Genomic DNA, 17,918 nt, shown 5'->3' on the forward strand with positions numbered 1-17,918 from the left:
GTGTCACGCTGAAGTCTCCCTGGGCAAGGTGAGGGAGCACTGCACGTTGCCTGCCACCTCTCCTGGGAAGAGAGGAAGGAAGCTTGGGTGTGTTCATGCAAGAGGTGCATCAACTCTTGATTAGGATTCCTTTCGCAGAATTTTCCAAGCCTCTGCAGATATAAAGCACGTTTGTATGAAAATACAACACTTCTGACTTAGGTTTTTGAAAGATCTAAATGCCACCGTGACAATTGCCTGTAACATCTGCTTGTCTGTAGGATGCAGTGGGCTAAAGCTTCACTTTTTAGAGACAGTGCTCAGGATTTCTTGATCATATAAAGGGCATCGAATTCAAATGCACACTAGCAGTTGGCAGTTTTCTAGTACAGTTATATAAATGCTTAAGAGTCATGCTAAAGGATTCCTCATCGAGGCAGTGAAAATGTACTTCGGATACTTAACCGTATCAAACTTCTGCGAGACAGAGATTCTACCCACAGGGAATAACCAATGCTTTACTTATAAATAAAGAAACTACAGGCAAAACTTTAGACTTCAATGTTTTCTTATTTTTCTCTTCCATCATGGTAACATTGAAGTTTCTTTTGATTTCCCACTAAATCACAACAGTGCCCTTTATGAAAAGGGGCTAAGCATCATCGATTCTTTTATGGCGTTTGCCCCGCTGGAAAAACAGGAGTGAAACAAGTGGGTGCTTACTGCCGTTGCCTCACTTTGTAGTTTTGATATTCACCAAGTGCATTTATGTGTGATTTGGACATCTGAGAAGTCACAAATCTATTGCAGCCTATTTATTTCTCTTCAAGACCACCAGGCTAAGATTTCACCTTTGCATTCAAGCACTCTCAAACATCCTGCCTTGAATGAAAAAGGAATGCTGCAATTTCATCTGTTGATATGCTGTTATCAGAGTGAAAAGGCCATATTTAGACATCACTTGTTTCTTGAAGTAGTCTAGGCATATGAATAATTAATATACCCAAACATTTCAAGTCCCATGTAAGAGAAAAAGGAGCCAAAGCTTGGCCACGCAGCCCAGGCCCAACACCCCTCCGTTCATCACCATCACTCCCGACAGGTGCCCTCCACCTGCACGACACCCACGCTAACTCATCTAATACATGCAGGAAGTCATCCAGTCCAGACTACTTCACATCAAAGTTTAAAAAGCAATCCAAGACGATATAATTGCTTTCCGAGCAGATTTGGAGATGTACACATAGGTATATGGAGAGCAAGAGGATTTTAGGCTGCCCGCTTATCTGAAGCTGCACACTCGATACCTAAAGGCCAGTACTGCAAAAAGTTCTTCTTGATGAGTGCAAGGGATGGCACTGAACTACCTTACTGCCAAAAAAGTGCAGTTTTATATGCTGCAAAGATTTTTCCTTCACTGACAAGCAGAGGGATCTGGGTATTTATTACAGAGTACTGATTTTCATCAATGCTGGGCACAGCGCGAATACAAGAGGAATCTATCAAAAAGCATCGGTGTGTGTACATGTACTAAAGCTTCTCTGCAGTGCCCAGCCTCAGGTCATTTCTTCCACCGAAGACGAAGCTGCAGTTCAAAGGCTCGGCCCCTCAGCGCCAGCCCCAACAATGCCAGAGGAGCACGGCCCAGTGCTTCCTGACAGCAACACGCGCGAGGAGCATACAGTATGGATTAGGATCAAAAGAACAAACAGAAACGAACTACTCATCTTCTGCTTCGCCATGAGGGTATTTTAAGTCTAAGAGATATGGGTTCGTTCCTTGAACATCTTGCCAAAAAAAGAGTGTTGCCCAGCAACTACTAAAACAGTGCTCTGGGAGGAGGGAGCTGCCGGCCAGATTAACCCGGTAAGCGCCCGGTCTCCCTGCCTTTCAGGCAGCTATTGCTGCAGCTTCTGGATCCCTGGCAGACAAATCTGCATCCCAAATAAAGAGCTGTAAGGAATTTCCTGAGCCGGCTGTCAGACAGGCTGTTTCGGTGTAGCACGAGCGTCTAGCATGGAGCAAACACACTTGGCTTAGCGCGCTGCTACGTCCCGCTCCAGCACGGGCACAAATCAAACCCCTGCACAGCACACCCAGGTGAACACAGCTCCTGTGGCTAAAGCAGGTACCAGCCCTGGGCTCTGCCTCAGCTTTGCCACTATTGCTAGGTCTGGCTTCTTCGGTTTGCAAAGAAAGCAGCAAGCATCTCCCTGCGTTCAAGTCCGCCTCATTCCTAATGAACCAGAGTGGTGCTTTTGGCCTCGCCAAAGGGCCAGCTGCAGTTTGTACTTGCCACATAAGAGAACATCCTTCTGATATGCACGGGTTTACTCAGACACACAGTCATACTCACATGCAGCAATCAGATTCCAGCTTTACAAAACACATAAAATGTCCTTTTTTTTTTTTTTTGTTCAAAGCGGTTCAGACAACCAAGGAACTGTCACACTTTCTTTTTTTAGAGACTTCCACAACCAGGATTTTTTCCAGGAATCTCATCTGTACACAGTATATTCGGACAAGCTAAATACTTTCCCGAGAATTTTCATATGAACATTTTAGAAAAGAAACACCTAAATGAATGTAACTCTCAAGTCTTAATGTTTTACACGGTAGTTCTAGAGGGTTTCTGAGTTAGTTGGAGCTGAAAATATGAAGGGCCAGAGAAACGCTACTTAGAAAAAAGCAAAACCAGAACAAACCACACCATTATTTCAAGTGGTCCAGAAAGACAAAATAAAAAAATCCACTGAAATCTCAGACCATAATTTACTGTCCAACCTCAAACCACTAACTTTGGGTGCTATTTACTTCTGGTGGGGACGAGGAAAAAGGCAGTGAAAAAAAAAAATCAGCCTCAACACTTTCAAGTGTTTATATTAACATTTTAAAGACCTAAAGGCACTATAGCATTTAATATGTGAAATAACTACAGGCCAGTGGTCATTGTAATTTGAATGGGCTGGACTAACAGCTTTCTTTGGAGTTCTACAGACCTACTACTACTACTTCCAAGCTCTGGCACTTCAGTTCTTTCCATCTATCATGCCCTTTTTTTTTTTTTTTTTTTTTTAAACCTTTTTAACTTCTTCTTATTTGTACTTTGCACCCCAAGTCTCACCTGAACTCTACCCCACCTTCCTCTCAGCCTCCTCTTGCATTTCTTCCCTCTCAGTGCTCCAACACCACCAGATTAATGTCAGACTATTTTTTCCACAACTTTATCAACAAAACAAGCCCTCGTGTCCTTAAAATACCTCTGTACGCTTTCCTCCGAGCAGACTGAAAGTGGTAGAGACTGCTCTATCGCTCCCATCTCCGACTCCAGTCGTGCTGCTGCAAATCCTTCTGTTCAGCTCAGCTCATCCAAGCACAACCCAAGTTTTCCTTTGGACGACTTGCAGCTAACATTTTTTAAAGGAGTGACTTACTAACATAAACCAACCTGTTTCAGCAGCGAAGTGCTTGCTGTTAGGAAGAGGCTCCCCAGGCAGGGGCTGTTTGCACGCTGCAGGCAGGTTATCAGAGCCCAGTAACAGCAAGAAGCTCCCAAAGTGTTACTGTCAACTGCCTTGCCTTTGGTGGAGACTCCTCAGGAAGAAGGCTGGTGCACAAATATCACTACTCTGTGCACAGCAACTCTGCTGCATTTCTAGGGCCTGAAGTAGGAAGAAAAGGAAAACCACCAGCCCAGGGCCCTGCTGCTGGCACGAGATGCAACTGATTAAGTGTAGCCTAGGCAACAAGACTTTTTAAAACCTGAAACATCCATGGCTATGAAAAGGCAGGCTGGATTCATTCTGCTGCTGGGTACACACACTTCAGTTTCACACTGAATTTTCTAAGAGTGATGCATGCATCTCTAAGCAGAAAAGCTTGCTTCTAAATATCTCTTACCACGTGAAGCATGACGATCATATTTACAACAGCTTTACATCTGCCCAAGATCTGTTCAGAGAAGTTCCAAATTATGTTTTTAAAATACTACCTGAAGGGAGACCCCCTGCAGGGGCCATGAAGCCACGGTCAGTGTTCCCCCCAGAAGGTGACTTCGGATGTGACCGACCTGCATCTGGACAACTTAACGCACCGTTCATTTGAAGGAGAATTCTCACATAGATATAAACCAGGTTGGAGCATGGAGGCATTTTTCCAGTACTGCGTCTTTTCAAAGCTATAATGTAAGTCACTGACACCTGATTAATTTTGGTCCCGCTCTAATAAGATCTTCAGAAGTTACTTCTCAGTTACGGGGCAGCGTTTCTCACCAATCTGAATTCAAACCAAGATCACACTCCTCAAACTGCAGCCAGAGCAGCTCCCCCACCACATCCGATCAGCTGGGATGGCCAGCATGGGCTGTGAGAAATCACTGAGCAAGCATGGACACCGCTTACACAATTCATTGGATATTATGGTGTTTCCACGTGCTGCTGCTGCAAAATCTTGTGCTCTGGTCTGCTGTACCTGTGGCATCGCCCAGAGCAATTAAAGCGAAGTCTCAAGTATAACAGAACTAAATATTGGGACTGGTGAATTACATTCACCAGATGCCCACTGTTGCTCTGTAACCCAGAAGTAAAGGACGCTGTTTGGATAAATACACCTTAGGGAAGACTGTGTTCCACTTGCAAGGAGGGTATTTTTGGAAGGTGCCATTAAAACACCACGACTGGAGACACGGCTGTAGTTCCCGACACTGCCAGGGACTTCCCAGGCAACACCCCAGGCAAGTATCTGGGTGCCTTTGCTTCATTAAAAAAGGGATATTTTCTATTTGTGTTGAAGGTGGTGAGATAAGTTTCATTATTGTTTCTTCTGAATATTTATTGTGGAAAGCATTTTATCTCAGACCACAGTTAAAAAGCACGCATATAAACAACTGACATGCCTGCTAAAATTTTATGACTTTTGCTGCCATTTACCGTTAAGCATAAACTTCCTCATGAAAGCTTTAGTGAAGTAACTGCAAAGGTTGGAAGATGTTCATACCATTCTTTCTCCGTGTATAAATTTTGACTAATATGAGAACTTTTACAATGTCCAACCACAATGTTTCATGTCAGAAAAATGTTTCTTTGTACTTGCAGTTCCTAAGCTGAGCTAGAAATAATTGTTTTTCTCTCCTTTTTTCCCTGCCTCTTTCTCCTCCACCTCCACCCCCAATCTCTCCTATACCCAGTAGTCTCAGTCAAATCCAGGTTTATTCCTTTATTTGATTTTACTGTTAAGAATTACATGAACTAGAGCACGGATAGGTAATACCATCGTTCTTATTCTGGAGAGCTTAACAGTCAATTCTAAAAGCTTTTCTAGGTTGCTCTGCAATATCTGAATCACCAGCTATCAGTTTTCCAGTAAAATGGGGAAAAACCACTAAGAACTCACAGACTTCAGTAACATTTTTAAAAGTTTAATTACACGAGACATCCTCATGTCATGGGAAAAACACCAAACCAAAGCAACCAAAGAAACAAAACCCAAACAAAGGCAAACAAAAACAGCAGCACAGAAGATACGCAATTTTCAAGGGCAATCTAACCAAATCTGAATAGAATTATGGCAATTCTAGGCCCCTGAGAAAACTGAAGCATAACCAAAGAAACAAGATTCATCCAACAAAGAGATAATTAGGAGCTGCCACATCTGAGAACAGCAATAAAAGGTATACCAAATTTTAAGAATTTTTGGGCTGAGCTATCCTAAAAGACATGACCGAGGGGTGAAAGAAAGAAACCAAGGTTTTTCCAAGCAAAATCCCAATTAGTGCTTCTCTTCCTGTTTAAAGTTTTTCTTAAATTAATCAGACCCAGCCAAACTCCACAAAGCAGGCATTAATTTCTTACACTAAGCATAAGTTTCCTGGGATAAAGAAGGCAAACTCAAGCTTAGCTAACAATGGATGAGACTGAACAACAACAGTTACAACAAACATTTGCTCCTTTCCATTTTCCTCTTCTCAGAAACAGGTTTGGTACTGGGTAACTAAACGGCACATACGGATAGTAACCAAACCACACTCAGAGAAAATAAATGAGACTCACAGGGACATCCTGGTTGGACATATCTGAAAGGCAGCCTCAGTTTGCACCTGCCTTTCACAAAGCCTTCCTTTAAGTCCCACAGCACAATTCAGACATTCATACATACGTACGTTTTCTTTCCTCGTGAGTCGGCCTTTCTGGAAGAAGGATGCCACTAAAATATTCTATAGGAAGCGAGGTGCTCAAAAGTAGCTTACACAAAATAAAAGGACTTCTTCCATCCAGAAGGGTAAAAAGCTGTCTCGTAAACTTACCTCTGAACTTTTTGGGTGGGTTGTTAAGATCACCTGCTTCTGGCTGTACCACACACCGGTCATCCACAAGGCTGCAAAGAAACAAGAAATAAAGTGAGATTCTTTTCCTTTGCAATTGCTTATATCCTCGCTAGCAAAACCGAAGTGTTTACTTGCAATATTTTATCTGAGTGGCCACTTCAGCAAAAGACATTCCCCAAATGCCAAATCCTTCTAAGAAGCATGCAGCTAATTGTTACTGTTGCCCAGAGCTATGCTCCTGGACAGGCGGGACAATAAATAAGTCATTGCTCCTGTATGCTGCATCTTCTTTATGTCCCCTCCTTGAGGTGCAGACAGAACAGCCCATATTCTAGTTAGGTGAGAGACAGCCGTAAAACAATTATTGCCTCTTGGACAGATTTAAATCATGTTGCAGTTGTGTTCACATTAAAGAACAGAGAACAGGAAAATAAGACAACTGCATCAATTGGACACCAATCCTACGACCCCCTCAAGTACCAAAAAAGGCAGAAACATCAACTGCCACAATGCAAACTGATTCCCACAGGACAGGAGGCATAAATACACCCTCCTGCTTACCAGTCATAACACAAGCAAAGTCATGAGAGCAAACGAACCTCCTCCTGCTTTACCAGAAAGGAAGCAAATTGGAGAGTGAACCCAAGAGATTTCAATAGGAAATGCCAGGACAGAGCTTCTCCTCTGAATACACACTGGCAAAAGACCCTGTGGGTGAATTCAAAGCCCACAGAATAAATAAAGCATTGAAGATGCACTTGTCACCACTGCTCTGCCCTTAGCAAGCTTTGTATCTACATGGAAGTGCTCTTTTACCAAACACTATTTCTAAATAGCAAAAAATGCAGTTGTAACCAAATATCTTGTGGGTTCTGAATTGATCTTAAAATTATACAATTGGGCCCCTTAAAACCAATCTGTCAAAGAGGCTTTCTACACAAAAGTAGAAGGTAAAACTCCAAGGTCTTAAAGGGTAGAGACGTCCATTCTCATGCAGAATCAACTTGAGAAGGAGACTGAAACCTAGAATATGAGAGTTGTTCCTTGCAGAGGCTGCTTACATGCAGGGAGCATCTTGAGACAACAATTATGGAAAATCATGAAGTGCATAAAAATTAAGAGATCAGAGACACTACGTGGATCAACAGTTCTGTGCATCTAAAATTTGCATATGCAAACATTCACAGTAAGTTACTTTTTCCCCATGGATTTTCCCCCTATTCAGCATTAAACAAACATGTATGTGCTCCAACAAGAATAATACTAACAACACCTGATCTCACTGGAACACCTGCTTCTAGCAAACAAATGGCCAAAATTAAAAGCCAAATGGGTTATTCTGATAATCCCCCGCATTGTTAACCTCAGTGCAAATTCTCTCTCTTCTCCTGATGCTAAATAGAAAGCAAGAGGAACTTCCCAACTTACTAAGAAAATAATTTTACAGGGTGTGAAGGCCTGAAGAGGCCATATTGAACACCAATAATCACAGCGATGACAGCACTGAGTTTGGGAAACAGCGAGAGCAAAGTCACAATTAAGCAACAGTCATGTCATACAAATATTAAATAGGAACACTCTTCAAAGAGAGTTACTTGGCTAAAATGACATTAGACTGTATAGTGGTATCTGTTTCTCAACCTTCATTAACCACATGAACAAGTCATTACACATCGTTATGACATAAGACTGTCAGAACTCCACATGGTATAGAGCACAATTACACCAAATCTTTCCTTTGCTTCTTTAATTTTCTCCAGGACAAAGACTAAATTAAATATGGGACAAAGCTAATTTGATTACGGAGGCTTATTAAGATGATAATGCATTTCATGTTTCGCATAGCAATTGGGATTTCTGGCTTAAATTAGGCTCAGAAGATGTGCGGCCATTATATAATACAGTTACCTTAAAACACTGCAAATCAAATCAACAAGGATGCCTTTAATACTAAGGGATATTTAGACCTGCCATCAGAACATCTCATCAAGCCTAAAAAAAATGGATGTGCTCAGGGCCTGCAACGTCTGAAAGGACTACCCATGGTGAAAAATATCTGCTCAGCAATGCCATCAAAAGCCACAGCCACCGCATAATGTTCGTCATGCACCGTATGGGATTAAACATAACATCACTTTCTATTTGTTTGGGAATTATCTACTGCCAAACTTGCTTCAATACTAGGAATAAAAAAAGCCAAATGTATCGTACCGCTCAGTTTGTTTTGCCAGTTGCCAGCAGATAGTATTTGGCCAGTTACAACACAGCTGATCGACTACTGCAGAGTGTGCATGTCATATTTGACGAGTACCTGGGAAATTTGTCAAATACATTTGCCAAATACTATTCAACCAACCCTACTTACTACATCCCTTGCTTTTATCATACCTTCTTTCCCTTCTGGCAGCATCCCATATTTTCTTCTCTTTCCTATAATAGATCATGGTGCATCTTCAGTGTCTGCTTCCTCTCTGCCCCCTTATTTTCCAGATTCCTAATAGCTAGAGGACTAAACCTACAAGTTAGTTTGGAGTCACTGATGAGATTTCAGCCCATTGTTTCCTGCTGAAAGACTTACCAGGATGCTGTCTTTGTACCCTGCTTGGGAGATCCATTTATCAGATGCATCTGGACAGTAGGCATCAAAAAATTTGCTGTCACTGTACCCACCCTGAGGCCCTTACGGCTACTGGAAATGAGAAAGAGCACGTTGTGTGTATGCCCACTCACCACATCACCAGGCTTCCTGGTTGCTTCTTTGCTATTCATTCGGTATTGAAGTACCAGAGCAATATGCCACGCTATTTCCCTCCCCCTAATTTCCCACTGCTTTGAAACGAGGTGGCAGATGTGCTCTTTTAGCTTCTCATCCAGCCCCCTGGAAGGTCTTCACACTCAGTACGCGGCTCCACTGCCAGCTTCTGATGTTCTGAGAGATTTCTCCTAAGCAGCAGTTGAGCAGAACAAAACATGCCCTGTCCCTTCTGGCAGGGCTGTATTTCACTTCTGTGCCTTCTCTGCAAAGTCTTCCTCGTCCTACGTGAAGGGCTACTTTTTGTTTAACAAAGTGGCATTCACTTCTGACTGCTTGCGAGGCTCTCTCCTACAGAGCACCTAGCCTGATGTGGTCGCAGAAGGAAACACCAAGGAGCTCTGCGGGGCAGCACGCCAGGGACAGGAGCAGGCAGGGCACGGCTCCCACTGCAGCTCCGGGAGCGCTGGCCATCGGCAAGCTGCAGATTCAAAGTGTTCTCCTTTGACTGAAGAAGTACAATTTTGTTTGTGTGAGAAACCTCAAATACTGCAAGACAAGACAGAACTAGCCATAGTGGTAAGTTAGTGGTTTATGAATGGTTTGGCTCAAGTTTTTCTTTTTCTTTTTTTTTTAAACCACCTACTTACATTGCTACCTTTTTTTCTTTTCTTTTTTTTTTCCCCAATCAGCAGATTGCACTGAGGCCTATTCGTTCCTGACTGGGGGCAGGGTGGGCAGGAGAGAACAGGACAGGACACACGGATGGACACGGGACAGACAACATGAAAATCATTTTCTTGTACTCATTCCCTCTCCCCACTGCTTGACCACAGCGAGCTTCTTCCTCCCCACCAACTACATTAAAACCACACCACATCCATTGACATGCTCTCTGTCTTCCCCAAAATCTAACTTGCCATATTAATTTCAGGCCATTTTTAAATTTAGGGCCGGATCTGTACAGAAAGCTACTTTGTTTTACCCAGTATTTCCTGGGAGTCAGGCTCGAGATAGCTAACCGAGCTCTGGCAGCCCTTCTTCCAGATGTTTCGGTACAAGAGAACAGCTGTCCTTACCCCAAAGTGCTAATAAATCCATTTGTTGAGCCCTCTGCATAGAGAGAACAAATATCTCCAATATGAAGGAAGCTCGACATCTTGTCGGTCATCTCTGGCTTAGTGCCCCTAGAAAAATAAAGCAAAATGTATTTTATTAGGTGAAACGATTTCTCCATGCAAGCTACTGGGGGTTACAACAACAGCACCCCTCGTGTTTGTTTGCAAAACCCAACGAGTTCTTGCCCTGCAATGTCAGGTATCGAGGAAAACACGGCATGGCGAAACGCTTGCTTAGAAAAACAAACTCAGGAAAACCAACAAGCTCCTGGCATCCTGCTCAGTGCGGGATTGTTTCTCTGGAGCCATATTCGTCCCCGCAGATGTTGGCAGGATCTGACAGCAGGCGTGCTGGCCCCTTTCACCCCACCTGAGAGGGGAGGAGGGAAGAGGAGTGCCTTAAATTAAGGCGCATTATTTGTACCATCTAAATTACAACGCTTTTCTCTGCCTAAACACTTCTGCCAGAAGCAAAGGAAGGTAGGGGCACATGTAAAGGTCCCTTGGTGTGCAGAAATGGCTCTCCCAGGAATCGACATGTAGAACAGCTTCCATCAGCTACACAGCGCCGCTCCGAGCTGCTGATGGAAGCTGGCATTAGGCGAAGACCCACTGAATATGCCTGACAACAGCTTTTGCATGTAAAAAGGTAAGGATTAAAATTTTTCAGAGGCGAATGCTTTAAATGACGCATCAAGAAGCCAAATCCCTGTGAAATGAGGAGTATTTCGATCCTGTTTAAAAAAATTGCCTAAACGTAACACTGAAGGGACAGCCACTTAGTGCTGTCAGCTCCTACAGCATTAAGAACTACCTTTATTTTCTATAAAGTCCCAAATCCTGGACTGACTGACACAAGACCTACCTGTCATTTAACCAAATATAGAAAAGCAACTTTCTATCTGGCACAGCAACCAAGAGAGAGACAAACAACAGAAGCCCTGATAAAAGGAACCCCAACCAAACAGATTTTCAAAGATGTCTTTCAAAAAGCCATTTACTGGTTTCTTGGAGATCCTCCTAAGCTGTGGCTTTTGATCACCAACTTCAAAACGCTGGAACAGCTTTCTGTGCAGGAGGTTTCAAACAGCAGGCAGTAACGTGGCTGCTCCAAGCTGCTCCTTCCCACAGGCTGGTGACAGGCTCCGAAAGGCAGCCCTGCCCAGGATCAGACTCTTGTATTTATGGGAAAATAATTGAAAACATTTTCACCCTGCCACCTAGCATGACACACCAAAATCAACTTTAAATGGTCTTTCGTTGGGCGAACCGAGCAGCAGGAAATGCTGTTCATTACAGCACACAGCCCTGACACTGTACGTGGGACAAATCTTCCCCTTCATTACCTTGTTTACCAAAATGTAAGGACCAAGTTCATTAAACAAGGCTGGAGATCAACAAAGACAGATTCTTGGAGATCTAAAAGGTAATGTTGGTAACACCCTGCAGGTATCACAGCGGGAGCAAAAGCCAAGGCAAAGCTGCAAACAGCTCCCGCTCCTCCCTGCCTCCGAGTACCGGTGCAGGCATCACACGGCGATTACGAAGTCAAAGCACATTGCAGACCTTCTCACGCCTGCATGTCACTGTGCCACTTGCACAATTAAAATCAAGTTCAGAAAAAATCACAAGATAACAGGCCACATTCATATGCAGGGGGAGAAGCCTCAGCTCCTCCAGAACCCTGCGTGTGTGCCCGCAGAAGCGAGGCAGGAGGCTTCAGGTCGCTTAGTGCCAAGTCCTTCAGGCACTGCCCCTTACATAGTCTGTTTCCTTTCCCTCCTGGTAAGGGGACAGAAAAACAGCACTACCTATTTTAAGATATATGCCAGAAAACATACAGAAATATGCAGAGCGACTGAATTAGCATCCCCTGAAATACAGCTGCCTCATTCCTGAGTGGAGGTTGACAACAAACTCCACACACAAAGCTTTGAGGCCCACTGAGTTAAAAATGCCTTAAATTCATACAGCCCAAAGCAAAGAGCAACTAAGTCCAGAAGAAACGTAGATACTTCTGGTGGAGACCAAGTCTCCTCTGGCACTCATTTCTGGTGCGTGGACCTTCGGGGCTGCGGAGCATTGTGGTATTACTGCATGCACAAGGTATTTCTGATCCCCAACTCTCCCATCCTACAATTACACATACAGTATCCCTTTTATGGGGAATTACTTTACTGGACTACATCATTTGCCTTTAGAAGAGGCAGATGTTCACCGCAGCTGTTCCCAAGAGAATGCGAAGGTCAAAATTATTGACTTCCATTAGAGAAGATTTTTTTTCTTGGCGAGAACACTGATATCCCAGACCACTGATCAAGACCAGGCCTAAGGATGGGCAATCCAATTTCTACAACATATGAATTACTTTCCGCAATATAGCTTTTTTAAAAATTGTTTTCTTTACCAAGGAAGCTCTGGACATGCAAAGTATTGTGCATGATGATAGTTGAACACCTAAAATAAGCAGTTCTGCAATTTACTGACACTTCCAGTAATGTCATGGTCAGCAATGGTCAGCATCTGGCTGCCAGGAGGGCTGTCCTAACGCTTGCCCACGCTCCAAAAGGACACGATAATCGCTGTCTGTGTCTATCGCCTACTTTAATAACTGAATACCCGAAGCTGGTTCACTTGACCTTTGGCTTTAAGGACCCCGCTCCTGAGGTTGTTCCCCCCTGGGCACCCAGACCCAAAGCATCCCACAGGTCCCCTCGCCCAGGAAGGCCACCAGAAATCCCCGGGAAGCCCCGGGCAGGAGGGCTCTTACGCACACAATCAGTAGCTGGCTTGCACAGCTAGAAGCATAATCTCTCTGCTCAAAAAACAATTGTGCTCAGTAGATAAATACGGGCATTACTCTGCAATTTATTTATTTTAGATATGCCTGTGCCAAGAGCATTTGATTAGTGCTGAAGAAGAGGCCGGGGAGGACCTGGTGGAGGATGTGCAGCCCGAGCTGTGCCGCTGCTCTCGTGTCCTCACGAGAGGAGCTCTGCAGGAAAGCCACCGCGTCCCTGCTGCACCACGGCTGGAGCATTGTACTCTCCCCCTTCAATGCTGGGGGAAACGAGATCTTTTCCAGGTAAAAGTACTTGAAAAAAAACTGGAGATAAGGAAACAATAGCAGCACAGCAATGCTAGCACGCAGTCAGGGTTCTCCAAACAAGTACCAGAGGTTTACCCCAGGGCAACAATGTTGACAGCAGCAACATTAAAGGAAACAATGATTCTTCGGCTAAGTGGGAAAAGAACAAACTTCCACAAATACAAACTTACTGATTTTTAAGATGAGAAAGGAAACACAAACTTAGCAGACCATTACAGGGAGCAGTTGACTGTACCCATAGGCATAGAGAAAGACCCGAAAGATGAACAATTTCTAGGATGTTTTTTAAGCCTTGGCAGCTTGAACTCTTTTGATTACTTTGGTGGTTACTTCATCATATATGTTATCTATACAAATGTTAGCACATCTTTATATGTGTTTTATGTACAGCTTATCTGCACAGGAAAATAACGTCTCTGTTTAAGGAAACAGCCCAAATAATAACTATGGAAACCTGCTGAATTTCACGAGAACTGCGAAGTACTTCTCTAGAAGTCACTGTGCCTATCTGTAGCTTTGCTGTATGGGCCTGGATCTGAAAACGCACAGCTACATCCAGGCAGCGAAATAAAGCAAAGCAAACTGCCCGCTCCCTCAGGAATTTTAGTGCTTGCCTTTCCCCTACTGCTCTGTGCTGCCTCGGTGAACAAATCTGCATCACAAGACCTCCAGACTGGTCTTCTGACTGAACAGGACTGCAATAATTACAGGTTCATTTCTGATTACTTTCTTACTTATAGATTATCTTGTGCATATCCACAAAACAAACTGCACTGCAAACAGCAAAAGCTCATGAAGAGCTGATCTGAAGTGGAAAACAAGCACTTGGAAAGGGTTCCTACACGGCCCTGCTCCGCAGGCACCTTGCATTCCTGTCCAAAACAAAGTCCTGACCCTCCCTCACCAACGTCCCCAGCCTTCAGGAAGATTGAAAGGACTCGATCACACTTCAGGGCACAGGCAGATCATGTGCTGAGCCTCGGGGCCTTGAGCAAGCCAGTGAAAGTTTGGTAGTCGCTGAAATTCACCTCAGAGGCTTCAACCCATTGTCTCACGAAAACACATTTTGTAATGGTAGTTAAAGCAGGATTAAGAGCGAAAACACTTAGAAATCAAACTGACTGTTAAATATCACATACCTTAATGAGACATCTGCTTTTTGAAGATCTCAGAATAGGAAATGCAACTGCTTGGTAAACATATCACACTAATTCCTCCCATCACTCATCTCCATCTCGATGCTCAGCTCGAAAAAACAGGCTTCAGAGCAACGCTGAGAGTTTGCTTTCCTTGAATAACAGAGTCAAGGCCCCCTTTTGAAGTTCCTCCTTACGGGAACTGTTTGTAACCAGATTTTTGCAATACGCTATTCCTCATCTCAAGCAATTTAACACTGAAAGGCTTTTCAAAGAATTTGAAGCTTTTCTGCTGATATCTTGTCCCACGTGTCTGCTTTGTGTGGGATTTTAATACTTTAACCTATGACTGCAAATCCTATTTGTAAAATAAACGAGACCAAATAAGTCTTATCACCGATGGCTTGATTTCCAGCAACTGGGAGACGAACAACAATCTTTTTAAGATGATTCTAACAATGTTTATTGAGAGCAAGAAAGCTCCTCGCTGTGCCTTGTAGTCCCACGATGTACCCAGTTCTCTATTATCATATTTTCACTGTGCTTTATGGCTCAATTAAATAGAGACTGTAAGTTTCATATGCACCGTTCCAGAAACTGGGGCAGCACTTTATCACTTTTCACTATTTAGACTGTTTAGGTAAGAATCGAATCTCAAACTGTGCTTTACTGCTTAGACTCCGTTCCTGCAGACAGGAAGCTTCGCAGTGAAAGATTAATTTTGGTTTGGTTTTTAACAGAAAAGAGATCAGATTTTAAAGAGCAGAGACAACAAAAAAGCAAACAAAGGGCTGCTTAATGGCATAAGCTATTGCCATGCTTATGAAGAAGCGTCCATAAATTAGCAGGTACCACTAACCATACCAGAAGACTTCAACAAGGAACCCAAAAGACCACGTACATCAAACTGTTTGACCTGAGTAGAACTGGGTCCTTACTATTTCTGCATTAGGCCAAGCAGGCTAACCTCTTTAATTTGCCCTGACTCACAAAACTTAAATGAAGGTCAGGTACTTAAACACATCTGAAAATCAAAGTTTTACAAGATTTGATCAAACATTTGGCCCTTTAGTCTCGATCCACTGTACTTCTCACTGAACGCTTTTCTAATGATTTCCACGTGTTTCGGACAGTCCTCCCTCCCCCAGCATTTGGGATCTGTTTTTACAGGTGCAGCTAACTTCATGAAAACTGAAACAAAAGTGATGTTTTCCATCCTTACTTCAATAAAAAGGAAAGAAGGTTTCTTCCCTGAGGGCTGTGAGAAAGATTCATGCGAATTCCACTAAAACAGCCAAAGCAAGGAGGAAGTGCCCCATTTAAAAGATCATCTGGTGAATAATCGCTCTTCTGGGGCTGCAGGATGAAGCACTGCCATTTCCAAAGCTTCTGCCTTAGCAAATCTAAGAGGAGCAATTTGTGCACGCGCACACCGCCACGGGAAGACAAATCCCAGGGATTTGGGGCAGCGGAGAGCAGGTGGTCGGCGCCTGGCGGCTGGGACAGGTGCCCTGCACCGCACAGAGCAGCCCAGGAGCATCCAACTCCTCAGCTGAGCACTATGTGAGCAGCAGAGCCAAGGTCTGCATTTCCTGAACGCTGAGGCTGGTTGCAGCTTGTGGAGTATGACAATGGTGGAGGGAACGTCCCTGCCATGCCGCCTCGAGTTCCAGCATCCTTGCACTGCTCGCCCTCACACGCTTTTGGGGGGAACCGCTCAGGAATCACATTCAGTTTTGACAGGGCTCTGTGCTGTTACTTTTATGCGCATGTAGCTACGTTTTAGAGATAACGCATTTGAAAAAAAAAAATCAGCGTGGTGTGTTTATCTACCACATGATCTTGTTTTCCATTTAACTGCAACCTTTCATGTCCAGCAGCCTGCTATCTGCAGGCAGATTTTCCTCCGATGAACCGTTAGATTAAAGAGGAGAAATGCACCTTTCTCAGAGAAACTGCTTTCCTCCCACCGCTGGTAAGGCAGCAGGGTTTTTGCAGCGTGCAGCCTGAAGAGCCGGGGGGCTGTGAGAGGCGGGGAGGGGGAAGCAGCTCCGCGCTGTGACTCTCCCAAGGACACGCAGCGGGTCAGCCTCAGCGCCTGGGTTTGGATCCAGGTCCCCCAAATCCCCATCCACCAGCCCACTCCGCCTCTCTTCTCCCTGGAGGAAACTCGGTCTCACCGCGCATCTAATCAAGCACACGTTTCCCCCTATTCTTGAAGAAAGTTGGAAGAGACAAGCAAATTCGTTCAGCACGATGACAGCCAAGTTAATTACGGTCTATTCACACTATTTGCCACTGCACAGCTGAAGAATTTATTTAGTTACCATACTAATGACAAAGCTACTCAGAAATGACTATTTAATAGGTGCACGGAAACTCAGTTTAAGAAAAAAAGGGGAAACAGATGAAGTAACTCCTCTTGCTAACTTAAGCCTACAAAAATCCTCCACGCCAGCAAGCAAACACACGAGGCATCCCTTCTCAGAAGGAGCACCTCTTTTTTTATTTGTGCAGTGCAGCCAGGCGGGCTAACAGCCCTGCTGCACTCAGAAAGTTCACGTTGAGCACCCCTAACGAGGCACCAGGCAGAGGTTAGGCTGTGACAGAGCTATCTCATACGGCACCATCGGGCTGCTGCACCGATCGCAGCTGACAGGTCCCATTGACAAGCACCTGCCGAAAGCTGAAAAAAGAACATCTATTAAGAGACGTGCTGTCAGGGAAGCAAATCATTTCTGAAGTTTAAACCAAATATGACCTGACAGCATCTTTTTATTTCCATTAAAAGTACGCAGCGCTTACTGAAGTTGATGCTTACTGAAGTTCATACTTACTGCCTCTAACCCTGAAGAGAGAAAGCAGCTTAAGACGTCAGCCTCTGGAGGAGGCCCTACAAGCACACAAAGCGTTTTCCAGAATATTTCTATTAGAAGAAGAGCCTTGGAACGTGCCAAAAGAACCAGGGCAGCCAGTGCCATGGGGAAGAGAGCAAGCTTGGTTTATAGCAGCTCCTGGAGTCTGGCCAGGGCAGAAGAGTGTACAGAACAGCCTCTCTCCATTTCACATGGCCATATAGCCACAAGACTTGCCTGCAGAAGGGGCTAACTCCTCAGCCCCGCTCCTTTCCTCACAAGGTGCAAACTTTCCAGCAAATGCAAGACGCCCTAAACGTACCCAGGGATTTTCCTTCTGCCTGCCCCACGAGCCTTCATCCTCCTGTGTCCGTTCATCTCCCCCTACCCCTGCCTGCCCAACGCCTTCCATCTCTTCCCTTGCCAGTACCGCACCTCGGCGGGGGCTCCCTGCCCTCCATGGTGGCACCGGCGTCCTCGTCCAGGGCTGGGCTCTGCAGGATGGCTGCTGGCAGCTTCGGGTCCCCGCAGCAGGAATATCGCCGCTGCTCTTCTCCCGTGAGCAGGTCTCTCCTAGCGAAGCCTTGCAAGTCTTCCCGCGTCTCCGAGTGGCAGCAGCCCTTCTCCAAGGGTGAGCCCACTGCTCT

At 44.5% G+C, this 17,918-nt stretch overlaps 1 protein-coding gene across 8 annotated transcripts in view; it reads right to left on the reverse strand.

Annotated features, from left to right (window-relative positions):
* Positions 1-17,918, reverse strand: part of ITPR1 (inositol 1,4,5-trisphosphate receptor type 1) — a 160,876-nt gene extending 142,958 nt beyond the window's left edge. For 6 of the 8 annotated variants that reach the window (XM_084530751.1, XM_084530747.1, XM_084530746.1 and 3 more), the window contains exons 1-3: positions 17,707-17,918; positions 10,133-10,240; positions 6,281-6,351 (exon numbers count right to left, since the gene is read on the reverse strand). In XM_084530751.1, coding sequence (XP_084386877.1) covers positions 6,281-6,351; positions 10,133-10,240; positions 17,707-17,732 — 205 coding nt within the window. In that variant the 5' untranslated portion in view covers positions 17,733-17,918. The remainder of the gene's footprint in view (positions 1-6,280; positions 6,352-10,132; positions 10,241-17,706) is intronic. The other 2 variants (XM_084530753.1, XM_084530752.1) reach the window with 1 other exon arrangement.

The sequence above is a fragment of the Aythya ferina genome (genome assembly GCF_964211825.1).
Source record: "Aythya ferina genome assembly, chromosome: 10".
NCBI classification, from domain to species: domain Eukaryota; kingdom Metazoa; phylum Chordata; class Aves; order Anseriformes; family Anatidae; genus Aythya; species Aythya ferina.